This window comes from Amblyomma americanum, chromosome 9 (assembly GCF_052857255.1).
Source record: "Amblyomma americanum isolate KBUSLIRL-KWMA chromosome 9, ASM5285725v1, whole genome shotgun sequence".
In the NCBI taxonomy this organism is placed as follows: domain Eukaryota; kingdom Metazoa; phylum Arthropoda; class Arachnida; order Ixodida; family Ixodidae; genus Amblyomma; species Amblyomma americanum.
This window is the reverse complement of record NC_135505.1, coordinates 105,819,276-105,846,777: the sequence shown is the minus strand read 5'-3', so window position 1 is coordinate 105,846,777 and position 27,502 is coordinate 105,819,276. Positions and strand designations below refer to the sequence as shown.

Genomic DNA, 27,502 nt, shown 5'->3' with positions numbered 1-27,502 from the left:
CCGGTTATAAATTTTTATTATTTATCCAAAAACAGTTTTGGATAACAAAAGTTGTTCGGCAAGATAGTTTAAAAAAGGTAAGAAGCAGCGCAAAAAAATACGTGGACACGCGCACGGCATGTAGCAGCAGACAGTACACGCAGACACAGATGGATGGCACTTGAAGAGCCACGGTATTCACAGTCCGGTACAGAAGAAGCAGTGAACTGCAACAAACCTTGTTTTTGGGCTGGTTGGTGCACAACTGTAGTTGGGGCATAACTGTGCTGCGCACCAACTAGCCCAACAACAAGCTTCATAAGAGCTCGGGAAGATGCTACTGGAAGGCAGTATCTACAGCACAAAAAACATGGACGCTAATAAAGGAGTAAACTGTGTCGTTCACTGATCATTTTATTCGCAGTAAAGTCGTATAATTCGCCCCACTGGTTACTATGAAAAAGAATGCACATATACTATAAGCATAAATGTTGTTATACACTTTTGAACACCAAAAACATGGTCGCCGCTATATTTCGTCACGCAACCACGTCGCCATCGCCACCCCTCGGGCCCTCTAATTTCGACGGCTGCTGGCGCACTGGAGCCCTGATTCAAGGCGCTGTTCGGGCTCTCGCTGTGGGTAACGAGTTGGCGGGCGGCACAAAAGCTTCGTTCGAATGCCCGTAGTGCTTAGGTGCTGCAAAATGTTTTATTCAATGACGTGATATCTTCATCTGACTGCCGACACCAGTCCGAATGTGCCCACAAACCGGTTGTCCTGCAGCGAGTTTTTATTTATTTCTTCTCGATTTAGCTGCTAGTCCTCTTTGTGGACCACATTATTCGTTGTCAAAGTGCGCATATTATAAGCGCAGTATTTTTAAAGGCCAACCAGACCAGCTCACGGTAAAAAGAGAAGGGCTGCAGATTTATTCCACGTTTTCACTCCTTACAACAGTACAATATTTACAGCTAAACAGAGCAGGGCATACCATTGCCCGATTATTGTACAGATATTCTTTATCATTTGCTTACATTCAAACTTCCACAGGAAAACAATGAACGTTTCTCACAGGCTGCTACAAGCACCCAGATGCACATTGCTATGCTCTGGTGGAAGCGAGACTGAAAAATCCACCAGAATTCTGGCCCTGCAGCTGCAGTAAGACGGAATCGGTGTAGAGCATTCTAACATGAGAAATTTCATCAGTATTTTTTTTACATATGCGCAGTTCTACAAGCATTTGATGTGTTGGACTACCGCCGAAAGTTGGCGAGATAGGCCACAGGCAGAACACAATCAACTGCCTTCTCCACTTGACGACTTTATTGCAAAAGTGTGCGCACAATGAGTCTTAACAAGGATCTTCCAAGAACAATGCACTGCTGCAATAGCGCCGCGAAGTGGCTGCGGCGAGGTGCTGAGAATCAGCAGCTCGTCCTCGCGTTTCCGCATCTGCTGCCAGCGCGAAAATAACCTGGTGAGGTTTGTGAAATTTTTGTGTTGGTTTGGTAGAGGAGCTTATAAATTCTCTATCTTCACAGAAACCAGCCTAAACTTCCACAGGTCGGAAAAATGCCGGCCAGTGCCACGAAGGTTCCGACCAGTTAGCAGCCTCACCAAATTTGGTGCCGAGAGACCACACGAACATTTTGCTCTGCATCCCTGCACACTGCTGCAAAAATGGACTGGGTGTCGGTACTACAGGGTCAGCGAGGAACACTAGATATCCGTACACACGCTGCTGCTAGTTTTCAGCAATACACACCAGTTAGACATGTACGTAACGCGATAAACGTAATTGATCACGTGGAATTAATTACATTTTTATTGAATTTCGTAATGAATTGATTAATATTTGTAAAGTGTAACGTTCTTGGCAAAATATTTAAAATGTTTCGGTAATAAACGGCTTGTAAGCTGCTGCATTTTTGATTCCGTGAACAGGTTGTAAGCAGTGTTGTAACTGAGAACTTGGACTGAGTGGCAAACACTGGTGTAGCGCGCAGTTTTGTCTCGTTACAATGACAGTGGTAAGCTTCGGTGCGTGAAAAGATATCTGCACATGAAAGCCCGACCTTGCTGCCTTCGACAATCGCCCTCTTTCGAGCTATACATCTTGAAGTTCACCAGGGCAACAGAACACACTGTGAAATCAAATCAGATCAAGTCAAATCATATCATATTTTATTTTTCTTTCCACAAGGTATGCAAGGATGGAGCAGCCGCAAAAGCTGCTGCTACCAGCAGCTTCATGAAGTGACTGCCCCAACCTATCACAGCAGTATAGGCACAATTTCAAAAGTCTTATTAACAAAACAAAAGCGCAAATGCATTTCAAAAGAAATAAAACAGTACTCGCAGTTTGAAACCAACTGATATAAAAACAGCACACTGATTGGAAGATGTTGTCTCAATATATTCACACTGTCCCAGTATTTGTATCACAAGAACACATTTTTCGAACATCTTTTAGGCAACCTGTTAATATCAACAAACTGATTAACATATTTGTTCAGAACTGCAAGATTATATGTTATTGGTTGAAGGGAACAGTTCATGTGCGACCTATGTACAACACGAATGAATGACCTGTGCTATATGCGAAAAGAGCTTTCTTGAATGTGGAGATGTTGTAGTAGAAAAAATTGTTTTTTTAAAGCTCCGCTGTAAGTCATGTTCAATAACCTTGGCCTCTGTAGCCTCGCAGCGCGAACAAAAGCGAAGCACGGTGCTCTGCGTAGCTTCGATGAGGTGCGCAAGGTCTTCGTATTTTAAAGCAAGGCACCCCCGCTCGGACATCGAGATACTCATTCAGTATCGCTGCTGACGTGTTCACTAAGAAACGTGAAAAAGAGTCGTTGAAAAATTCGAAAAAGAAGAGTAGGTGAAATTGCCAACCTTATGTACTGCAGTACATTCTACAGGGTGTTGCGCCTCTCACACGATCTTTCAGCAATTTTTAGAAATAAGCTTTTACAGTTAGAAGAGCGTTCTCTTTGGCTCAGCATTCTCAGCGAGGACGTGCATCAGAATACAGCTGTGGCGTGTTAACTAGCGGGATGGCTAACTATAATTTTGCATCGCAATTTAGATTGTACAGTTAGGCACCTTATTTAATAAAAGGTTATTTGGTGACGGGAAGTAGCATCCTTATCAGTTTTTAGACTTTCTAGAATGCAAATACCGCGCACCACAAGAGTAAAATCGCAACCACATGACCAGAGTGAGTGGGTACCACACCTTAGAGTGAGTAACACAATGGCGCGGATTTCACGTATTATTGTAGCCGCGTAATGGGTGAGACAGCCGAGCGGGCAGAGTGCACGTGACACTCTCATCGCTGTGTGATGGCATGCTGATAGTGGTGACCACCGCTCTCTCTGGTCACGTGATTCCGGTTCCCCTCGCGCGGGGCCGAAGAATTACTTGCGCTGCAGCGGCATTGCGAATGGCGTTTTCGAATGTATAAAAACTAATAAGGTTCTGGTGGGCTGCAAGGGTCTCAATATATAAGAGGCCTAACTGCTACGATCAAACGAATTACATAACATTGTATACCACCCTGTAAGTTACACATCATAGCTGTATTCCGATTTACAACATCGCTGCCAAGCTGTGCTCATTTAATGAAACAGAAATCTACATGTTCACTTTTAGGAACCTTTTTCATATGCCACAATATTTAGCTCATATATAGATACGGCCCAACAGCAGCGTTTCTTTGGATATAGAATAAAAAGTTTAATTGCCTTTCAGGAATTTAAATTTAAAAAAAATTTTGAATATGACCTATTATAAACGCTGAATGGAAGGCTGTGCACACCGCTGGATTTCTCCTGAAGAGTGATGCTGACTAGCAAAAAAAAAATTGTTCGCAAAAAACAGATATTTTCAAGCAAACCAGCTCTTTACATCAACCTCTCACACAGGGGCTTCGTGCCTGACTTTCAGCACAATACAATGTAATCAGCAGCATTCAGGTACCTGCATGTGCACCCTCTGATGAAGAGTTCACTGCCCCGACTGACATTGATGTGAAGTGTGCATTTCTATACAGATATCTGCTTACCACATGAGGATACGCACTAGAGTCAAAAGCGTACGACCTTGTCAAATCAAACCGACATATATTGTCCGCGCGTGACCAATGGAGACTACTATTTTGCAGCAACATACTAATAACAATGCAGCATAGGTTGTCGCCTTTTTTATCAGGATACCACTCTTTATTTACTTTTACGTACGGGACCAACCCCTAACAAGGGGAGAGCGCCATCATGCTAAAAATGAAGCTCTTGCCACGATGTCAGCCTTGAAGGCTAAAACCGTGAGGATATCGAACTGGCACTCGCACATGTCCCACCTATCTGCACTGGCGTGTCAGAAGCTTGCGCGGAAGTATCCCGGTAACGATGCCGTTTAGACAAACTCGGCGAATCCCTGCGTGCGTAAATCGCAGTAAGCACTGAACCGCTAGGCTTAAGTGAACCGTATGACTGCGTATTTGCGTCACCTTGTGCAGTAAGCGTGTTCAACTCAGGACACTCGCTCTCCTGGAGCATGAACGCGAGCTCATCGAGGCATGGAGCAGACAGGAGGAACTTCTGAAAGAAGTGTGTCACCATATGTGATGCTCGGCAATCTAAGCTTGCAGCGACAAACACCCCATAGTACAACGCACCAACAACGTGAACACCTAGAATAATTACGTACTGATAGTAATTCACGTGCTCGACTAGCGGTATGATAACTAGAGCGACAGAGCTCACTAGCTTGAGAAGAACAACTACAAGGGGTGCCTTGTACGATGCTCCTCTGTCCTTCATTGTGAATCGAAGTACGAGGAGGGAAAGAACGACAATGGCGTCCCACAGAGTCTCCACAAACACTGAAGCCTGGATCAGCACTTCCAGAGTCCCGAAAAAAAGAAAAATAACTGAGAGAAGACCCTTGCAGAAGACGCACGTTAGTGGAATGTGGGACTCGATGGTGACGAGTGAAAGGAAGCGAGGCAAGTGACCTCTCCTTGCTGCGGCCAATGTTAACCGGGGTGCAGTGAAGAAACTCGAGCAGAGCATTCCAAAGACGCTGATGGACACAGCAATTGGAACAGCGGAATAGGCAATGTCGCCCCAAGTCTTCTGGGCAAAAGCAGAGGCGATGGCTTCGGTGCTGGTGAGGATGCCGAAGTCCAGCACCACAGCGTAGGAGAGGTTCACCAAGATGTATATGAAGGTAGTGAAAAGCACACCGGCCATAAGTGCCCGCTGAAGATCCTTCGCTGGGTCCCGCATCTCTTCGGCAACAATGTTGATGTATTTCCTAGGACACAAGAAGAGAAAGAGTTTTAATCTGTTACTACCTCTAATTAATGGTGTGCCGATATTCAAATTGTGAAATAGCTGGACGAATATTGTCGCATTCGATTAGTCTAACGAATAAAATAGCGCAGGTAAAAATTTGTTTGAAAGAATTTTTATGAATATGTTCTCCAGTTCCTGTATAGTTTCGAATGACTTGCGAAAAATTCAAATGAGACACCTTATTTGACAATGCGACAACTGCCCAAAATCTGCGGCCCACCCCGAAGCTGCACAGCATGCTGCCGCCAAGACGCCAAGGATTCAACGCCAAGACGCGGTAAATTTCTATGACGGCATACAAAATGCTCAGACATGGCCTCCAAGATAGACGACACGGAAAGGCCCAAGGAGGTTCACGAAACACTGTCTTGGACTATTTCGGAGACCATGGCTTATATGTACGTACTACTCGGCTCGCTCATCTACTAAAGCTATGTACTAGTTTTGAAGCGAAAAGCTTCACTACGCTAGTCAACACCACGCTTCGCGCGAGACGGCGTATGTCGGAGCACTAGTGACGTCACGCACGGCGCAGGTAGCCGCCGCCGACTTCGTCACCTGTTTCTCTCTCGCTCCCTATTCACTATACTGCGCATGCGCCACTAGCAGCATCGAGGCACAGGTGTCCCGCCGCTGTGCAGCGCCACCCCTTTCCTCAAAATCCAACTTTCAATTTTCAGTTTTCTCTTTCTTCTTTCCCTCCCTCCTTTATTCCTTCCATTATTGCGCGGTTCAGGTGTCCTCGTAGATATGCGAGGCGCTTACTGTGCCTTCTCCAGTCCTCAAAAACCAAAGAAGTGAAAAGACGGCGTTTATGGAGTTCATTGGCGTTGACGACTTTGCAAATGCTGTTCCTTTTCATGAAAGGAAAGGCTCACAGCCAGCTGCGTGGGTCCGTGGAGACCTCAATCTCGCTTTCATGCACGTGGCGTTGGTGTCTAACTGCAAAAACCTGCTTTGATTGTGTTCCGCACACTGGATAGGCAGTGCGCCCTCCCTGCCACCCTGGAAGGTAGCATGCAGTTAATGGTTGTTCCCGAGAGATTGATCACCAAATGAACGCTGAGGCCTAGCTATTGCTGCAGAGCTGCCTGTCAGCCACAGCGTTGTCAGCGCTAATGCATTCAGGCCACATCTCCCTCTCTCACCACCGCCACATGTATCAAAGCACGAATGAGGCGTTCGCATATCCAGGGGGTCATATATGCACAATTCCTTTGCTCAAAGCCATCGCTGTCTGGAACATTGTCAACGCCAACGCCAATGAACACAGTGAACTCCAACATCTTTCGCTTTGTATGTCCTCGATTAGCTGAGCTAATCCACGTTATTTTATTAGGTGGTGTCATCACACCAAAGGGTTATTCGGTAACAAATGCCAAAGGACGGTTGTTGAAGCAATATACTGTGTTTGTGCTGCTTGCCCCTAATGTAATAAGTATGGCGCCATTTGATTGCTACTGCTCTACCTCAGTAAGTTGCAGCACACTACCGCAGTGCAGCCATAGCAGTTAACTCTTTCGTGCGATTGTTGGTTTAGTATGAACACTCACAGAAGTAGCGCAAATTAATAAAAATATTCGACTCGTATTCATCTCGATTCTACTACTACATACTTTAGTTGCACAGGCGAGGTTGCTCATCTCACAGGCAGCCTGCCTGCCTGCCTGCCTGCCTGCCTGCCTGCCTGCCTGCCTGCCTGCCTGCCTGCCTGCCTGCCTGCCTGCCTGCCTGCCTGCCTGCCTGCCTGCCTGCCTGCCTGCCTGCCTGCCTGCCTGCCTGCCTGCCTGCCTGCCTGCCTGCCTGCCTGCCTGCCTGCCTGCCTGCCTGCCTGCCTGCCTGCCTGCCTGCCTGCCTGCCTGCCTGCCTGCCTGCCTGCCTGCCTGCCTGCCTGCCTGCCTGCCTGCCTGCCTGCCTGCCTGCCTGCCTGCCTGCCTGCCTGCCTGCCTGCCTGCCTGCCTGCCTGCCTGCCTGCCTGCCTGCCTGCCTGCCTGCCTGCCTGCCTGCCTGCCTGCCTGCCTGCCTGCCTGCCTGCCTGCCTGCCTGCCTGCCTGCCTGCCTGCCTGCCTGCCTGCCTGCCTGCCTGCCTGCCTGCCTGCCTGCCTGCCTGCCTGCCTGCCTGCCTGCCTGCCTGCCTGCCTGCCTGCCTGCCTGCCTGCCTGCCTGCCTGCCTGCCTGCCTGCCTGCCTGCCTGCCTGCCTGCCTGCCTGCCTGCCTGCCTGCCTGCCTGCCTGCCTGCCTGCCTGCCTGCCTGCCTGCCTGCCTGCCTGCCTGCCTGCCTGCCTGCCTGCCTGCCTGCCTGCCTGCCTGCCTGCCTGCCTGCCTGCCTGCCTGCCTGCCTGCCTGCCTGCCTGCCTGCCTGCCTGCCTGCCTGCCTGCCTGCCTGCCTGCCTGCCTGCCTGCCTGCCTGCCTGCCTGCCTGCCTGCCTGCCTGCCTGCCTGCCTGCCTGCCTGCCTGCCTGCCTGCCTGCCTGCCTGCCTGCCTGCCTGCCTGCCTGCCTGCCTGCCTGCCTGCCTGCCTGCCTGCCTGCCTGCCTGCCTGCCTGCCTGCCTGCCTGCCTGCCTGCCTGCCTGCCTGCCTGCCTGCCTGCCTGCCTGCCTGCCTGCCTGCCTGCCTGCCTGCCTGCCTGCCTGCCTGCCTGCCTGCCTGCCTGCCTGCCTGCCTGCCTGCCTGCCTGCCTGCCTGCCTGCCTGCCTGCCTGCCTGCCTGCCTGCCTGCCTGCCTGCCTGCCTGCCTGCCTGCCTGCCTGCCTGCCTGCCTGCCTGCCTGCCTGCCTGCCTGCCTGCCTGCCTGCCTGCCTGCCTGCCTGCCTGCCTGCCTGCCTGCCTGCCTGCCTGCCTGCCTGCCTGCCTGCCTGCCTGCCTGCCTGCCTGCCTGCCTGCCTGCCTGCCTGCCTGCCTGCCTGCCTGCCTGCCTGCCTGCCTGCCTGCCTGCCTGCCTGCCTGCCTGCCTGCCTGCCTGCCTGCCTGCCTGCCTGCCTGCCTGCCTGCCTGCCTGCCTGCCTGCCTGCCTGCCTGCCTGCCTGCCTGCCTGCCTGCCTGCCTGCCTGCCTGCCTGCCTGCCTGCCTGCCTGCCTGCCTGCCTGCCTGCCTGCCTGCCTGCCTGCCTGCCTGCCTGCCTGCCTGCCTGCCTGCCTGCCTGCCTGCCTGCCTGCCTGCCTGCCTGCCTGCCTGCCTGCCTGCCTGCCTGCCTGCCTGCCTGCCTGCCTGCCTGCCTGCCTGCCTGCCTGCCTGCCTGCCTGCCTGCCTGCCTGCCTGCCTGCCTGCCTGCCTGCCTGCCTGCCTGCCTGCCTGCCTGCCTGCCTGCCTGCCTGCCTGCCTGCCTGCCTGCCTGCCTGCCTGCCTGCCTGCCTGCCTGCCTGCCTGCCTGCCTGCCTGCCTGCCTGCCTGCCTGCCTGCCTGCCTGCCTGCCTGCCTGCCTGCCTGCCTGCCTGCCTGCCTGCCTGCCTGCCTGCCTGCCTGCCTGCCTGCCTGCCTGCCTGCCTGCCTGCCTGCCTGCCTGCCTGCCTGCCTGCCTGCCTGCCTGCCTGCCTGCCTGCCTGCCTGCCTGCCTGCCTGCCTGCCTGCCTGCCTGCCTGCCTGCCTGCCTGCCTGCCTGCCTGCCTGCCTGCCTGCCTGCCTGCCTGCCTGCCTGCCTGCCTGCCTGCCTGCCTGCCTGCCTGCCAATCAGCCAGCCAGCCTGCCAGCCAGCCTTCCTGCTACCAGAAGAGGGCTGTGATTGCATACTTTGATGACATGAGTAAAGCGTTGGCGCGTGTTCAAGACGGCTACGACATGCAGATTGCACATGCGCCAGCCCACAAGCTCAGGAGTGAATCAGTGCTAGTGAAGGACTTACTAAAAAAGGAAATAATCCCCGGCATCGCATACACAGTCCCATGTGTATGTGTATTTGCACACGTTTACCCTTGAGTCATTTTACTTAGACGGGCAAGTTTTGGCTTAAATTGGCTCTTCAATAAATTTTTCATGACTGCTGTTATTTTCAGCTAGGTGGCGCACCGCTATAAACAGGAAGTCCACTCTATCTGACGCATATCAGAAAGCTGTTTCCTTTGCATGAAGAACCTGAAGCACTTAATACCTTTTTAAGGAAACAATAAAGTTTAAAGGAAGTCCCTCATTCACTTAAACAATTGATTGGCTGAAAGAATCATTTGGCCTTGTCTCCAGACGTGAGATCACGTCAATTGCAGACCCCGCACCTCCACCAAATATGCAGCGGGAAAGAATATATTTACAGGTATTTACAGGGAGACATATACCAGCAGCCTGGATAGCTGCGAGCAGCGTCAAGCAGACCTAGCAAGAGATCTTCGTCGCCTTCGTCCGTCTTCGACTCGTGACATAGTGCCTCACATCGTCGTCGCCAGTTTGCTACAATATGAAATTTGCTCGAAAGGACTTATATATTTAACGCAGCAACCCTAAATGTAAGGTGTCTAATTGCTATCAGTTTCCTGACATTGAGTGGCCAGAATTAATTGTGAGGAAATCTTGCTAGTATTCACAAATTATCTGGGGGCATCAAAATAACTGACATTTCTTTTAATCATCAGATTGCTCAAAGCTCTGAGTCAGAGGAGCACACCACTTGCCAGAAAATTAGGAATGCTTCAATAAACCAAGGATACCTTATACTGCAGTGCGGAATATAAAATGTTCAAAAAGAAATTCCCCATCGATATAACCACCATACTGTTAAGCACAATTTTATGTTGCTAATTTTCTGCTCGCCTTGCCAGAGTCCCTCACTTTTTTTTTTGCCCTCAGCCCGGCTTTGCTACCACGTATAACGTATCTTTCAAGCCTCTCGTTAACTGTATTCTCGGGAGCTGCATGGGCCAGTCCAGTCGGTTTAACCGACTTTCGTGGTACCCTTTGCGAGGGGGCAGCGGTTTAGGACACTGTCAAAGACGGAGTGTACCGAGCTTATACTGCTGTTTAGGGCTGAAAACGCATTCCGTTGAAGCAGAGGGAAAGGTATGCCTAGTTGTTGTGTGTACCTAGGCTTTCATGGGCGCCTTCTCTCAAAGCAAGCTAAACTGCTCGAAAGCATTTTCTCATCAAGGGTTTTAGAAGGCGCTCTGCGTTGATAATCATTAGAAGAGCAGTAAGGAACCGTCTTTCTTTACATGTTTAGGCACTAGATTATTCCATATCCATTCTTAGGCTTGTAATGGTCGTAAAAGCACCCATTTACCATCCAGAGAAAGACAGCAGGGCTCCGTAGAAGGCGTCCACGATGCCAGTCGTCGTAACGTGAGTGGAGAAGAGCGGAGGTTGTAGCTGGCTGCCACCTACGTTGTAACGAGTGCGCGTTCACTTTCTTCATTATGTGGAAGGTCTCATCGGTAAAGCTCTAAGCACGTCTCATCTAACTTAATTTATTCGCTCCCTTAGGCTCCGGTAGATCTGAATATACCTATGAGACATTAGTGGAGACTCTGGTGGCGAAGACAATAGTCAGTACGTAACAAGCATATCTTGCTTAAGAAGCAGCGTGAACAGCCTTGTGAAAATGAAAAGGGAACAAGAAAATTTTCTTTTCGTAAAATTTTTCTACATTGCTCAGCGAAGCATACAGAAATGGAAAATGGGAAGAGTAAATGTTGGCAAAGTAGTCCTGAAGATAGTGCTTTTTGAATATCTAGAACACCGTAAAGGGGCTGCACCCTGAAAGCTAGGAACTGCGCACTTCGTAACTAGATATGTTAGCCGAGACGTTGTTCACGGCACGACGATTTTATTCTTTTAATGACGCTATTTTCAGTTCTTTAGCTGAACTCGAATGCCAGTTTTTTTATAATGCCTGTGTGGAAAGTATTCAAGCGTTTCTTCAAAACATTGCTCAATAAAAGTGCTCTTTTGTCACCACTTACATTTTATGCCAAACACTATACCCGAGCTAAATGAGAAAAGTACACTTCGTGGCATTGCTGGAACTCTCCTTTGTTGACGAAGGACCGCAAGCACCACTTTCCCCACATGTTAATAATGAGAAAATGTCTGAACGTGAGCCATAAGCGGCATTTGAACCGCAGGGTACAAACTAACTCTTAACGATGTACCGCAGCGTGAGGCGGCGGCAAGTCTAAATATTTTTCTTTCACATGTTATGTCTTTTTCGCGGCTCGCTTTAAACCTGGTGTGTCGCAGCTTCTGCGCTATACTTTCACTGAGGTGCCTCCCGTAAGCTGAGTTGCATGATTCCAGCCAAGATTGTTCTACAAGCACCCCTTGACAGTAGGGGCACAGTATCTGTACTCTGTCCTACTGAAAAGTAGAAGCACTGTGAAAGTCACACCTGGAATAAGCAAACCGAGGGCCGAAATCTCTCACGTGTTTGCACGGTAGAGCAGCCCTCGACTGCTTTCTACTTTGGTCATAGTTTGCTGGCGGTCACGACTGCTCAGCTCGCAGACATAAGAAAATGACTAATCGCGCTTATGCACGAGTCTTTTTTTAACGTTTTTCATGATGTGGTTACTACAAGGGAAAGCAGCTGCCATGAAGCTACGACTTTATATAATAACTACTCACACCGTGCGGCAAACATACAGCATTCAGGGCTACAAGCATTAGCACAAAACGCCGAACCGAAATTGTTTGCGCACAAGACAACGTATTTGGGGTACGTTAAAAGTGGCTACAAATTTCCAGCTTATTCTACGCCACAAAACTGACGTCGTCGCCTTTACGTGCCTACTACATCTTCACAGTGTCACAAAGATAGCACAGCAGTTTAATCACACGACCTCACACTGTACGTAGGTTGTACGTGTTCACACGGCCCAACTCAGATAACACACTCGTGCATCAGAAGGTGAACGAGAGGGGCTTTTTTTTCTTGGCGGCGGTGTTATTTGCGTGTGAACACAGTTCCATGCACTTCAGCTGACTCTGTAAGGTTGACCTCTAGTCAAACACAGTATAATCTTGGAAGCACATCAATGTGCCTCCTTTCCGCTAATTCATTCATAACTGTAAAAGAGTGCGCAGAACGAAAAGAGGTGCAGCCATCTCAAACTTCGAAGCTTTGGGCTTTCCTCGAGAAAAGCTGATACAGTGATCCTCCCTTTGTTGATAATTTTATATTGTATCTTCAAGGTCACTTCAGATATAATCATGACGAAATTAAACACGTCAAGCTGCGCGAGTTGCACTTGCTTTATATGAGAGAAATTGTGGTGATCTCCTTCCAGTATTTCATAAATGGTGTAACCCAGAGCGGAAAAAAAACGTTTAAAACTGACAATGATCACCGCGATTATTTAGAAGCCTGCTAATGCCATTCTTTCCGAAAACATTACTGCAGTGCTTAAAGAACGTGTGGTAGCTTGCTTTTTTTGAATAACGCAGTACTCTATCGACGATACATAGTTTTCCTTCCATGGCTAGAAAATAATTATCACCAATTTACTGCCACGAGAACTTTCGTGTGAAAGCTGGGAAGGATAAATGTGTGCAGCACAGAAAAAAAGCAGACAAATGTCAGGTAACGGGAGGTAAGAACTTACCGTTGGCAAAGTAAACCGCTGCCGTGATGACAATGGACAGGAGTATCAAGCACTTAATGGCAGAGAGCATCTCTTGCGCCCAAGCCGACGATTTGTTGGAAATGCAGTTAAGGGCAGTTCCCAAGCCTGGAATCGAGCGAGGTTTTAGTTCACCGTACCTATAACGCAGATTTCTTTCGTGAATGATATCGCTTCTGCTTACTTTCTACCATTCTGCGGACTTGTGCCATTTTAATGTTTTCGCGTTAAAATTGTGGTACCAGCTCACAAGTATCCTAATCAGTTTTAACTTGAGAATTATTATTGTGATTATTAGAGATCTAGTTAGGAGCACTGGAATAAAAGTTAATTTAAGACAATACTTAGCGCTGCGTTATTTCAGCGCTGCTATCACGGTTTATTTCTGTGATTGAATTAAGAAATTTCGTTTTTATGCTCTGTTCTAATCGAAGTAAAATAGATACAGTTTATAAGACACAGAAAATATTTGCTCGTTCATGTTATCCATTTATTCAAGAGTTATTTCCAACATTTGAACCACGTCCTCTTTTTGGAGGATATTGTTCAGTATGATGTAAGCCACGCTGTGGCCTGTGAAATAGACACACATGCACTCTGAATGTCGTAATATTGTGAGATGGTTTAACTGTGCACAATATTATGGGTGTCATGCGCGACCTCCTCTCTCAGCCACAAAGAATAAGAAGCTGCTACAAGCGCTTCGGGATTGCTGCGTCTTGTCACGTGATCTGCTTAGACTACCACCACTTACACCAAAGTGGAAACGGCAAATGAGCCACTAACTGGTCGGTGTAATAAGACATATGTCGGACGCGGTGCAGCTTGTAATGTGCCGAGCACGGTCCATAACTCCAGGGCTGCCATAAATGCGCACGTACCTGCTGCTTAATATTAGGGCGTCGTTTTTTTAAAACTGCATATAAGACTATAGAGTTTACGAAATTTCCGTATCTGTTCTTTCTAAAATTGCTTCAGGGTTGTAAACTTTGAAAATTTCTGAATTCTGAGAATTTCGACAATCTGACGACCCTGAAGATCAGAGACCCTGTTTTTTAACGACCCTTTCCCGATTTCTTTCTGGTGTTATCTTTGCTAGCTGTGGCGTGTGACTTCATGACTCAAAGCTAAACACGTTGTTTAAAAGTCTGCCTCTGGTATACGACTCAAATGTTCAAATAGCGCCTCCGCCAGAGGAAAAGAAAGCATTCCTGCGTTACTTGTTTACATAGGCACAAAAGCTAGAGTTGAGAGAAATAAAGCTGCTGGTTCACTGCTTCCAGTTATACTACCGCTGCTACTAGTTCTTCTTTGAACTATGCCAGACAATTAATCATTAATTATTAATTCTCCTACATGAAACTTCTAGATCACTTGCAGTGTTTAAGGGGTGATACCTTACAGCCTTTGGCAGGATGTCAATGCATCTTCTCATCATCGTCATCATCATCATCAGCCTGACTTCTCTTATACCACTGCCCACCTGAGCAGCACTCACCTGCCTACCTGAGCACTGCAGTAGAAAAACGCGAAAGTGTTTAGGTCTACACTTTGCGATGTCATTTACACCTGGTAAAATCCCTCTTGTGGCTAATGGTGCAAAATATACACGCTTTATTAATATTCTTTGCGGCGAAGAACTGAGGCAGTCAGGCGCGCTGCTCTTTCCAGCAGACAGCGCCCCATCAGACACCTCAACATTCACACCGACCCGGGTCACATAATCGCAGTGTGTGCCGCCTCGTAGTTCCACGTGCTCAACAAGCTGGCCCGGTGTTCTGTAACGATCTTTAATTTTCGTTCCATTTGGCCGAGAGCTCAAACGTGACGACGCCAACGGGATATGGGGAAGTGAACGACCAATCACTGGCACGCCCCACCTAACCACAGCCACATTCAGTCCAGCCACGCCGCAGGGACCATGACCCTTCAGTTTGTCGCAGATCCATTGCAGAGGTTCTTTAGTGAGGCTGAAGTAGGGAAAAAGAATCTCCTGATGTAAAGCGCGTCGTCGAGCTCCGGCCGATATTCGTTGGCGTTCCTGGCGAAAAACTAGTGCGGTATGAGTGAAGGCGCGTTTATGGAACTAGCACAAGGAAGGTGTTCCTGTCACGCCCAGCATGACGTCATCTTTCAAAGAGGTCGTTATTAGTTAAAGCGACCAATTAAACAGGTACGAATGAAACGACTATGAAATCAATCGTTTCAAGGCAAGGGCCTTGTTTAGCTTTCCAGTGGGCTGCAAGTGATCCGATTTTTGATCGCATTCTATTTTTATCTTCTTTTCACTTTGCAATTCATTTTAACGAGGGCTATCCCTGAGCTTCATCCTCACAACTGGCTCAAGCATTGCGATGATAGCGGTGTCGCTTTACTACCTCCAATTACATGGACTGAAAAAAGGAACAGTGGAACAGAATGGTTGCATTGTAAATGCCTTGCTTTCAGTGACGCCTTAAAGCAAACAGGCTGATGCTGTGCACCCTGAAGGAAGGTACCGCTAAAACGTTCATTGTAAAAGGTGCCAAAAAACTCGAAAGATGGCGCAATTATCTGAAACGCTTACACGTAAATACGACTCCCACCATGGCACTGACGGCGTACGGAGGCGAGCAGTCCTTGTAGACGACGCTCAGCGCGTACGTGGAGAAGGTCACGCCTTGGGTGGCGCAGCCCAGGGGGTCCGAGAGAAGTACGAAGCTCCAGGCGCACATGAAGGCGGTCAGGTCGCCCGCCCGGCCCAGGTGTTTGCCAGCGGCCATAACATAAGCGTAGTCGCCTCCGCACGCTGGTAACACGGCCGCTAGTTCGGCGTAGCAGAGACCTCCTGCAGAAGCCAGCATCCAGAACTAATCCTAAGCTTTAATGTTGCGGACCGATACCGACCTTCGAATGGATGTTAGTTGTTCGCTTTGGCATCGGTTGGCATCGGTAGAACTTATTGCAAAAAGTTTTTTTTTTTGGGGGGCGGGGGGGGGGGGGGGGCGCTTAAGTCACCTTAACAAGAAAATGCGATAGCGGCGTGTTCTGGATACACTGCGCACGGATGGAAGATCATCAACTCATCGACATCCAAAGCACAGCGTGAGAGACTGGCCGTGAAATACGCGGGATGTTCGACTGCGATGATGGCGTAGCTTCCTAATGCTGTGGCCAGCGAAACCAATCTGTTCGCGCCAGCGTTGGTTTGAATTCCTCTCACGGCCATAAAGTGGTTTGTTTGTTTATTTATTTTTTCTGTCATCCCCAACATGGTACACAGACTACACTAGCTATTTTTGGCCGCTCCAGGATCGAAGTCGATACAGCTGCTGCCTGCCAGCTCCTCCGGTGTTGACCGTAGACTGATGTCCAAGCTAGCCTCCAAGGAGTGTGACCAGGACCTATTTCTCGAAGGTTTTAAACTTGATGCGGCTGCAGTGCTTGTGTTGTGCGCTTGAGTGAAATATACTTCCCTGAAAAAGTTCTGGCTTATGTCAACTACATTAGTCCGAGGTCAAGGACACATATCCTGCTACCGGTTTCGAAAATTGCCTTTTTTATTCTGAGAAACTGACGAAAAACTGTTGCAGAAGTAAGCTTAGAGCAGAATTTGGTCAAATGTTTTAGGGGAATCCCCTAAGGCGGAGTAATTACTCATTGGCATCTCCCCGAACGCAGCCATACTGCTAGCAAGGAAAGCTACACAGCTTTCTCAGACACCTCGTAGTTAAAGAAAAATTATTGATCAAAAGAGTTATTGATCAATTCGCTCTCGCCATAGCATAAGCTTGCCGGCCCGGTTAGCTCAGTTGGTAGGGCGACTGCTCCAGTTAAGCGGCGGTCCCGGGTTCGAACCCCGGACCAGGACGAATTATTCTTTAACTGCGAAGTTTCTGAGAAAGCTGTATAGCTTTCCTTTGCAGCCGTATAGCTGCGCTCGGGTGGATGCCAATGAGCAATTACTCCATTATTAGAGCAGAATTTACATGCAGGAATTCGGCCCCGTTAGAAATATAAAAGTTTCTCGCTCCCGCCGCGGTTTGTGTCAGCCTGCGGCGTTTACATGTTGGAACACTTTCCCTGCTCCTGAAGTGGAAACTACACCATTTCAGGCAACCAAAGCCATAACTCTTGGACTGGGCTGCAGACGGTACCTTTCGACAGATGCTTGAAGAAGAGAAGAAATATCTTGGCATAATCTTGCTGTATGTTTTGGGAGATATTCGGTCATGCTCTTTCTTGGAGCATACGATGAGTGTAAAAGTTGAGGAGCTATAGAAAGTTTGCGTGCGTGCCTTACTACCCATGGCAAATAGCACTTGCAAGAAGGGCGAATTGTGGCCATGCAAATTCTTATAACTGCAAAATAATTTGGAAAATAACAAACGAGCTTCATTTTCTGCCCAAATAGATAATAACGCGACTGTTACATATGCTGCACTGTGGCTGTGGTCTCCACGCAGCAGGAAATGCTTAAAACTTCCCATTACGAACTCTACGACATTTTACATTGGTAGCAGAATTCATTGATTTATTTGTTAATTAACTTGAGTAAAAAGAAGAAAAAGCCATGGGAAGAACATGTAATGCTTAGAGCAACGACCCAATGTTATCGCAGGGTGTCGGTGTGGGTACCAACAGAAAAAAAAATCAAAGGTGGCCGGGGATGATTCGAGTGACGAGCATAGAAAATTCCCTTGAATGATAAGGCCGCAGCTGGCGCCTAAGGAGGTCCCTGGGAGAGGCCTCTACCCAGCTGTGAACGGACCTCTGCTTCTGTTCACAATGATCGTCCTCTGCCAGACTGGAAGCCTTTAGTTTGAAGCTAATGTTGATGTTATTCACTGACGAAGTCTTATCGCAACGCGACACAGCTATGGAGCTTCTAGGTTCTCATTAAAATCAGATACTTACCCATTATAGATATTGCTCCGCTCAAGCTCCATATCAAGAGCGCCATCCCGACAGATCCGGAATTGCGAAATATTGAGCTCGGAGTCACGAAGATGCCAGAGCCTTGCAAAAAAATTAAAAAAAATTGTGAGTTTGAAGTATTTTAGAAGTCTACAGGAATGAAATAAAATGTGAAACAAATTAACTTGAAGTTCATGCTACTAGCACCACACCTTGATAAATATTAATTCATGTTGTTGGGCTTTGTCGATGTTGCGTAAAAATATATTTATTTCGCAACAAATTAACATGAAGCATCATGGGACTAGCACCACATCTTGATAAATATTAATCCATGTTGTTGGGTTTTGTCGATGTTGCGTAAAAATATATTTATTTCGCTGTCCTCTGTTGTCATTTACCGTATGCAACCTATTTCATGTCTCAAAGCAAGAACTTGAAAAAATGACGGTAAATATGAGACCGTTCGCTGCCCAACGTTTCGACTAGTTCGCTTGTGTTTGTCTGGCTAAGATGAAGGCAGTTGCTGTGGTCCAAAGTGCTGTTATCAGACAGACGCCTTACTCCAATCAATTGTTCAAGCACTTAATCTCTCAGGAATGTCATCTTTCCTGCCCTCTTGCTTTTCTTAATGTCTAGCTTACAGCGCAAATCATCAACCTTTTACAGTTTTTACTTCTTGGAGACCTTACCTGTCCTGATACTGTGAAATGTATATGGACAATCTTATTCCTAAAATAACACATCGCAGATGTCAAAGTCGGCAATGCGAATAAATTTGTACGCTTTGATAAAGTATTACAAGGCTGAACTTCCTTAAGTAAGCTATTTGTTCTGCAAGATGTCTAGTTTTTTGTTCATTAGATGGCCTGAAATCAAGACTCAAATTTTTTTATCACCCCCCCCCCCATATTTACTAAATATATGCCTTAAGGCATACAGTTTTCGCATCTCCATTCCAGCAAAGATGTAGAAGGCGCCAGTATGCTGTCTCCATTTAAATTTTGTGAGGTAATTTTCCTTTCTGCATCTTTCAATCCAAATTTGGCGTTGTAACACAAAATATTGCACAGCGTGAATATTATTCTGGTAGAGTGAAATTATTTCTTGCGATCCTGCCATGTGCGTATCCAATAGCCGGCCCCAGCAGTTTATAATGATGGTATCGGTGCCTCCCATGCGTTACAACACAACCAGCTTTCACTGAACTCCCTGCAGTGACAGAAAAGAAAAGATAGCGCCATTTTAATCAAGTTTCAACATTGTGTATCAGGAAACTAAACTTCCCAACACACTTCCCGTATTTCCTGCTCAGTAGTCAGAGTGGATACGCTTAACGTACCGATACAGCTTCCAAGGACGAAAGCAGTGGCGCCCACCCAGCCAAGTTGCCTCTTCAAGCGGATTTTAGTGTCAAGTGCATTTGTGATCGTGTCCTTTGCGCGTTCGTGATTCGTCGTGATGTCTTCCGCTTGCGCCGCCATAACCTACCGGACGCCTCTTGTGCGGCAGACTTGGGCAGTGACTGCAAGAAAAATAGGCCCAAAAATAAACATCAGTGATAACATCATACACCCGTTGCTGCTCCGCTATCACAAACATATCTGGCTTTGATGTCCTTTCGCTCAGTTTCATAATTCTAGCAATGAAATTTATTCATTACGCTTTACCTGGCCATGTATTCTTTCATATACACATATAAAAACTGACATTTAGGGACTCAAATAACGTTCCCAGGATCTTCTTTTCTTTTTTTGTCGTCGAATTTTCCTATCGAGTGACTCTTCTCCTCTCTTTCCGGGTCGCTAAATGCTTTTATGTCGCATCCGTGTCATATAAGCGCTTTTTATGGGAAGAAGAAGAGCGCATTTCAGATCCGTTTCATGAAGGATATTTATAGCGTCAGTTCATGTGGCGCCATTAGACTTCATTACAAATGAGATCCGTGAACTTTGTCCCCTGGTCGCCAGATGGAGGTATCACTTTTTCGTCTGACAAAGGGCTCCCGCTACGCACAACCCCTAAGCTGTCATAACTCTATACCAGAAGGAAAGAGTGCTTGGACACTTATATTCATTTGAGAAAAGAATAACCTATACAGTTACAGAGAAACAGCTCATTCCAGTTTTAAGGAAAGCGCTAAAATTATCATAAGTTACAGTCTCCATATTGCCAGCGTTTTATAACCAAGGAACCCTTTACCACAGTGAGTAAGCATTTAAAAATAATGGCTGTGGTTTATTTCTGGTTAAACCTGGAGTGACTCAGTGGCTACAGCTGGCTGAGTGGAACTCGTTCAGTCGAATTGAAAAGTCAGTCTTCCGCCGCTCCGTTTCGCTGGGCGCTTCTTCTTCATCTTCGTCCCTGGACGTGATTCACTCTCTCCCCACCTCTCCCGTGGTTGAGCTCTATGCATGTGACCAACCACGCACCACATGACCAATGACGCTATCACGTGGCGGCGCCGCCAAGCTGGAAGGCTTGAAATGCTAGAGTAAAATGTAGCTATGGATACAAAACGCCTCACATTAAACGGAATGGCAAAATAAAAATAACGCGTTTATAGTAGGACACAAGTATAAACAATCTATGAAGACACCTAAGAGTCGTTAGCAAGATTAATATTTGGCCAAGTTGCTTCATTGTAGCGTTAAAATGGGTTGCGCAAATGGGACATTTACATGAAAGAAGGCGGGAAGATTGCGCTAGTCCCGTCTTTGATGTGATGTCCCATTTGCTCCACCCATTTTAATGTTAAGACTCCTTATGAATGATAAGGCGTCAGCTTTCCCGCTCAGTTTGTGAACGCAGTCACCACGCGCTGCGGCGTGATGCAACCCGATGCCATGCAGCTGCAAGTCAACCTCTGCATGGTACGTAGCCGCAGCCACGACGCCGCCGCACCCCTTCTAATCTGTGCGGTGACTTCGTGAAAGTAGTCGCCGCCGTACCGCGGCCTGCGCTCCGCCTAAAGGGTATGACCCGATAGCTACTGGAGTATTATAACGCCTACATATCTAAATTGACAGTGGCGCAGGGGTTAAGCGTTACGCTGCTACCATGGCATGACCGGTGCACGTGTGCGATCCAGGTCGGCCAGAGCAATCTCGAGCGACCAATCGTTAATTAAATCGCCCCCTGCCAGGTTTCATGAGGACCCCCTTTTTTCAGTGCCATCGAGTGTCACTACGCCAAACAACAAAGAAACAAGCACAAATTAATCATTGTTCATGCGAGGTTGCTCGGGACAACCTGGATCGCATAAATACCACCAGTGGCAGCACCTGCCTTTCCAGGACAGTTACGCACCGCTTAACCACAGCACCATGGCGCCAGGAGTGGCATGAGGACCCCAAGAGAGCTATGAATTTTATCTAGAAAAATACCTATAGTGCAAAGACAAATTACAATAGCCCATTAGCTGCCGCGTTATATCCGATAGGCGAAGCGCAGGCCGTGGTAACGCGGCCACTACCTTCGCTAAATAAGACCTCAGATAAAAAGAGGTGCGGTGGAGTCACGGCGGCGGCTACGTACAGTGATGCAGAGGTAGAACTGCCAGCTGCATGACATTTGGTACAACGCCGCAGCTCGCTGCGCCAGCGTTCACAAAGTGAGCGGGCAGGCTTACGTCGTCTCATACGTAAGCAGCCTTAAGAGCCTTAAGAGTCTGGGACTTCTGCGATCCAGGTTGTCCCGAGCAACATCACGCGAACAATCATGAATTTAACCGCTACCTGCAAGATTGCATGAGGACATCTTTTATGTGTACCATCGAATGTCGCACACACACGCACACGCTCACACACACACACACACGCGCGCGTGCGCGCGCACACGCACACATGCGCACACACGGATTTTCGCCCAATGGACAAGTAAAGCTTACGCCTTAAAACCGCAACTGGTAACACGGTCACTGTCAGCGGGCTCAGTCCTGTGTTGCTCCGATGGCTAATTACAGCTGTAGACAAAATCAGCTTTTTAATATTTGACTATAATGAACAAACCAGGCATCAAAATTCTGGGGATTCTATTTTTTCTTGTGGTTAGCTTCTCGTTTAGCTGAAAAGATAACGTTTTAACAACGGACTACTTTTTTTCGAGGCGAAGTTCTGTGTGGCTGTTCTGAAAATGGACGGAGCTTTACTGCCAGCTGTATACGACACAGCCTTCAGTTCGAAATGGGTCGTTCCAATTACCAACGTGTCGCGACAAGATCATGTATTCGAGTTCGTATTTGCGTTAACACGCAGTTATCCAGTAGAGATTTTTGACGGGCTAGTTGGTCTATGACTGCAGCGGTTGCTCACATTCGCGCCTTTCGTCGGGGAAAGTAATGGGGAGCGTGGGTGCGGTCGACAGTGGAGGTGCACAACGCTTTATTCACGGAATTTCTTTGGTACAGCTTCTCTGTAATTGGAAACATTCGAAAAAACAACATACAAAGCCTACAAAGCATCCACCTCAAGCTCTCCGGACCTGCCTAAGATGGCCGAAATGTGTTTCTACGGTCGTAACTGTACTCATCGGCCTGGAGCATCCAATCCTTACCTACCTAACAGTTCACGCACTGAGGCCACATTTTCGACACATCTCCCCGGGTTCCCTCTCACCAGCATGCCAGTCTTCATATTACCACGCCGCGTGCATCGTTCACAAACGCCATTGATGCACATCGCGCCATTCTGGCGTCCCAGTTTACACCCGCCTCTAGACCGTCCTCGCTACTTTGGAGCCTGCACAATCCCCGTGTGCTTCTTTCAGTACCTGGCATCAGGAAGAAGATCGATTTATCCCCGATAGAACTGAAACAAGTTACTCTAGAATATTTCCATGAGCACCATGCAAACCGGGTGCACGGCTAAACGGACGGCTCAGGGAACCCCATCAGTTCTTCGGGCTTCACGTTCATCCCCGCAAGGACTACAGAAATAATAGTTAGGATAACCTTGAGAACTCCTGGCTTGCACGATAGGCTGTTGGTTTGCCGAACGCTTGCTGAGCTTGCATTAGTGACTTCAATATCCTGCTAGTCTTTTTTCTCGGTCATTTTTTATTCCCTCACCTCTTGCCCCCGTGAAGAAAAGCAAACCGGTTATTCTTCCGGTTAACCTCCCTGCCTTTCACCTTCCTCCTCCTCCATGAAGTAGAGTGATGGAAACTGCGCCAAAGACAAGGACCTGAGACGCTTGTGTTGTCGCGTCACGTGGTTGTCTTTTGCGCTATTTCCTTGTTGACAACATGCATTTGTTTTAGTTTGAGCTTAGCCACCCGCGGCCAGCCTGAAGTACGTCATGACAACAAAATAACTCAGTGCCTGTTGCTAGTCTTGACACCAGTATGGACGAGTATCTATCTTCATTGTTAGCAATAGCGCTTGCAACAACAGCTGCGTTTTCGCAGCTGCTCCCAGAAACAGCCTGGAAGCTATCGTGGCGCGCATTTCTGCCGGTTGGTGATACCGTCAGCAAGACAGCTGTTCGCTGGCTTGTAGCTGTGAGCTAATAAACAAACCCCTCGGCGATACTAACGACCGAGTAAGTTTCCAGACAACTGTTGGCAACACGCATAAAAATGCAGCATTCAATAGCAGGAAAACAATCCCAACATTGCCCATGTTTAATGTACTACAATTAATTGCGTCGCAAAATGGCCTAGACATAATAGGAAGTTTGCAAAGGCTCAAAGTAAGAAAAATTACTTTGCAGAGCATTCCAGCACACCCTTGACTAAATGATTTAAGTTGTTACATTTCTATCATTTGCAGAATGCAAAAATGGCGCACTCAATGCATGGCTTAAATAGCAACAGCAATCCATTTGACGTGCCCTTATTTCATGAGTGTTTACATTGCACTGAAAAGATCAGGATTGGCGATTTCTATCTTCTCGCTGGCAAAAAAGTTTATGGTGCGGGGAACACAGAATAGTTTCCCGCCAGATTTCGGAATAAAATTCTTGTGCACTTAAGCACACAAAATTTCCTGCGAACAAATGAAACATTACTATAATTTTTAAAAGCTGAGCATTGTCTTCACTAGCAGATAACCTTGAATATTTGAGTCTTAAAATGCAGTCATGATCTACGCGCTAAAACACTCTTGAATGGCTTTCCGACTTAGTGAGAACTTTTCCACTTGTTCGGCACTCTGTGAATTGTTGGCTAGCTTTTGTCTATAGTTTAGATTTATGGAAGTTACTTAATTTGCATCCAAAGCAAGATCTGCATTTTTCTGTTGTTTGAAGGATGCCTTTTTCTGTAGATTTTCATAGCATGGACATTCCTATTACTTGGCTGCGACCGTGAGCACAGTTTTCATACTTTTCATTTGAAGAAAGTGAATAAAATACATTGATTTGTTATGATTGCATTACGCAATTCTTATGAGAAAGTTGCTTCTGGTGTCGGTATACGATCTTGCACCTTGTTAGAGTTCATGGTTTCGTCTACACTCGACGAGTGTGCCAACTTGAAATTCTATAAGAGCTGGAGAAGAGCACCCGCGCACCTAAAGAAGGACACCATATCGCGCACGGCTAAAAGCTAAAGTTATACTCAAAAGGGGCATACCCAGGTAACCAGGCAGGCGTTGCTTTGCAGGAACGCATGCGAGCTCTATTCCGGATGGCAACTGTACGTACCCATTTTCTGGAAGTTTGAAATAGTCCACATCATGGGAAATCCTTCAGTGTTAACTAAATTGAGCCAGCCCAGTACTACACGGTATAACTTTCGAAAGAACTTCTTTAGACTACCCGCTATAAGAACGAGCTATGGTACACAAACACTGTCGTAATTAATCCCCAACTTTATAAATACACACCCACCTCTTCTTGACATATCACATGAATGTAGAGCACTCAAAACGTTCAAAATTGCCTTCAAAACGCACATACTGTGCAAATCAAAGCTTTAAACATACGTGTTTTGAAAACCAAATAAACTTTATGTTGGATGCTAATTTTTGTTATTGCATTAGCACTTGTATAATGTTGTAATCCTCTGTACATTTCTATGCACTGTACGGGTGACAGGGCCCTCGTCAGGCAGAGAGCATTTGCATTTTGCTCTGTCATCCTAGACCGTCTGTGCCTGAAAGAATGTTACAAATAAAAAAAAGTTGAAGGGAGGTCTTGTACTGGCTACGTGTCCACCAATGTGACTTGAGTTTCTGCAAGTTACCTTTGAAGTCTAATACGGATGTCTGAATTTAGTGGCACAAGGTCAAGCTATCAGGCTTTTCAATTGCTCTTGAGCTCTAATATTAGAAAATCTTCCCGTCTCTCAATCGATACTTGATCTTCAGGCCAATTAGTTCAGCAGAAAGGTAGGATCCAAATTACGTAAACGTCGTGTGGCTCGAAAACAGAAAAATCGGAATCTACACACACTTCTCTATGAGGGCGAAAAATGTTCGCCTGAAATCGCTCCAAGGTGACCCTAAAAATGTTTTGTGACCATGGGGAGCAAAACACCGGGCTGAAACCTGCGCGACAGTAGCCGATTTTAAAGCGCGATACCTACGATTCTGCACCGCCGATAGCGACAAGTGTAGTATCTCCCCAAAGCTCGTTCCACTGGAGTTCTCCCCGGGTTAGAACCACATGTCTACAGTCAAAAATTGCCGTGAACTAATTAAAATTGCTACGGCGTCTAGACAGGCACTGCCATCAAAAGCTCGTGTAACTTCAGTGACAGCTTTCCCAAAGTGTTTTTGACCCCACTGCTCTGCGTGGAGAAAGCGCAGCACGAAAATGAATTGATGGACTTTCACAAGCTTTGCGTGACATTTTTTATCAGATATATATGCAGTGGGTAAGTACATTTTAGTTCGGACAAAAGAATATAAACTTTCTGTCTTAGCGGCACTCGCCTAAGGGGCAGAAACGTGGAGGCTAAAGAAAAGAGTTCAACTCAAGTTCAAGACAACGCAGCGAGCTATGGAAAGGAAATGATAGGTGTAACGTTAAGAGATAAGAAGAGGGCTGAGCGGGTCAGGGGAACAAACGCGGGTTAATGATATCCGAGTCGAAAACAAGACGAGTAAATCGGCTTGGGTGGGGCATGTAACGCGAAGGCGAGATAACTAATGATCCTTTAGGGTAACAGAGTGGATTCCAAGAGAAAGCAAGCGTTGCAGGGAGCGGAAGAGAGTTAAGTGGGCGGATGAAATCAAGAAGTTAGCGGAGATAGGGTGGTCACAGCTGGCACAGGACTGGGCTAATTGGAGAAACATGGGACAGACCCGTGCACCCTGCAGCGGGCGTAGTCAGGTTGTTCATGATGAAGAGCTTTTGAAACAAAACAACCGTGGTATTTAATAAAATAAACCCTCACAAACTTTAACACCAGTTCCTCGGGACCGAATCATGCCGTTTTGCCGCATTTATTATCTGGAGCAATGCGACAGTTGTCTATGTAGAGGTTTGTTATTTTTTGGTGTTGGGGCAAGAAATTCAGATGGAAAACTAAGTTAAAGAAAAAGGAACCTGATGGCACACTTTACCAGATAACGTAGGCGGTTGCTGAGCGGGGACTTAAAGTTGCTACCGCTTCAGCATTCCTGGCATCGTAGAGCTGTGTAGAAGCGCGGCATTTCTGAACTCGAGCATGTGGTTAACTACTGAGAATTGTGAGCTCCCTTCACACTGAGTTTCGCTGCTCGGTGAAGGACGTGGGATGTTTGGTTCTTTTTCTTTTACTCGCTTTTTCTTACTTGTCTCCCTGGGCAAGTTAAACATGGCGCGCAGTATGGAATTTTTTTATCCAAAACAAAGAAGCACGACTGCATCGGAAGTGGCAGCTGTGTTGAAGTGAGGGCGAATGTGGAAGAGGAGTGCTGGGCGATGCCTGTGCGCAAACCTATTGTGCGATGAATTTCGATTTTTTGTATTCTTATTTTTGAGATAGGTGTTTTTCTATCCCCTATCCATGCCCAGCAGGTAGCAAGCTGCCATGGAACTGGAGCTTTGGGGCTGGTAACTGCACACGTGGTGTGAGTTTCTAATTAAAATAAAGAAAAAAGAAGGGGCCATATTTTTGTAAACGAATGGCTGGTGGTATGAAGGTCGGGAACGCTTTATTTAAAAGTTCGACTTTAGACCAGCCAGCAGATTGTAATTTTTTTTTACGAGCTGGGGTTATAGAGTATGACAATGACTTGCAGTTGCACTTACCGAAGCTGTAAGCTGAGTACTTTGAGACAGTAATAAAGACATATTAGGTTGCACTGTATTTGGACGCAAAATCAAACGCGCAACTGGACCGCTTACAGAATGGTCAAGCTCGCATTATGCTCGTTGGCTGAGCGTTCGTTGGTTATTCCTGGCCACTAATTTTTTCTTACCGATAGCATCAGGGCAGAGATGTGACAGATTATTAGTGGCCATGGTACTGTGATATTCCCGCTGGCAACTACACCACCAAAGCACGTGACCTGAGGGTTGCCTAAATTACTGCTGATCTGAAAGGAAGTAACTTAGCAATAGTAAAGGCACCGTCCTCTACGCTAAGGATGACTTGAAACGGCATGAAATCCGTCAGCAGATGAGGGCAGCAGCACGAGAAAATACCACAAGACAGAAAATCCGGAGCGCATTACAGCGTGAGGAAATTGTCTGCTTCCCAGTGACCAATCCGCCCTCATAGAATGAGTATTGGAGGCTTGATTAACGTCCTCGACTTTCATTTTTGTCTATCTTTGTTCTCGTGTCACC

At 47.2% G+C, this 27,502-nt stretch overlaps 1 protein-coding gene across 4 annotated transcripts; it reads right to left on the bottom strand.

The window, feature by feature from the left end:
* Positions 1-416: 416 nt before the first annotated feature.
* Positions 417-26,425, bottom strand: LOC144103961 (b(0,+)-type amino acid transporter 1-like). Of its 4 annotated transcripts, XM_077636703.1 has the most exons (8): positions 26,293-26,425; positions 24,357-24,434; positions 19,126-19,308; positions 17,784-17,885; positions 15,454-15,714; positions 12,870-12,995; positions 10,553-10,649; positions 417-5,308 (listed from the first exon to the last, which is right to left on the bottom strand). In XM_077636703.1, exons 3-8 carry the CDS (start codon positions 19,265-19,267, stop codon positions 4,306-4,308), a joined length of 1,731 nt encoding a protein of 576 aa, XP_077492829.1. In that variant the 5' UTR covers positions 19,268-19,308; positions 24,357-24,434; positions 26,293-26,425; the 3' UTR covers positions 417-4,305. The 4 variants fall into 4 exon arrangements, with proteins under 4 accessions (XP_077492829.1, XP_077492832.1, XP_077492830.1 ...); XM_077636706.1 differs by lacking the exon at positions 15,454-15,714; XM_077636704.1 differs by lacking the exon at positions 24,357-24,434.
* Between the last annotated feature and the right edge of the window lie 1,077 nt (positions 26,426-27,502).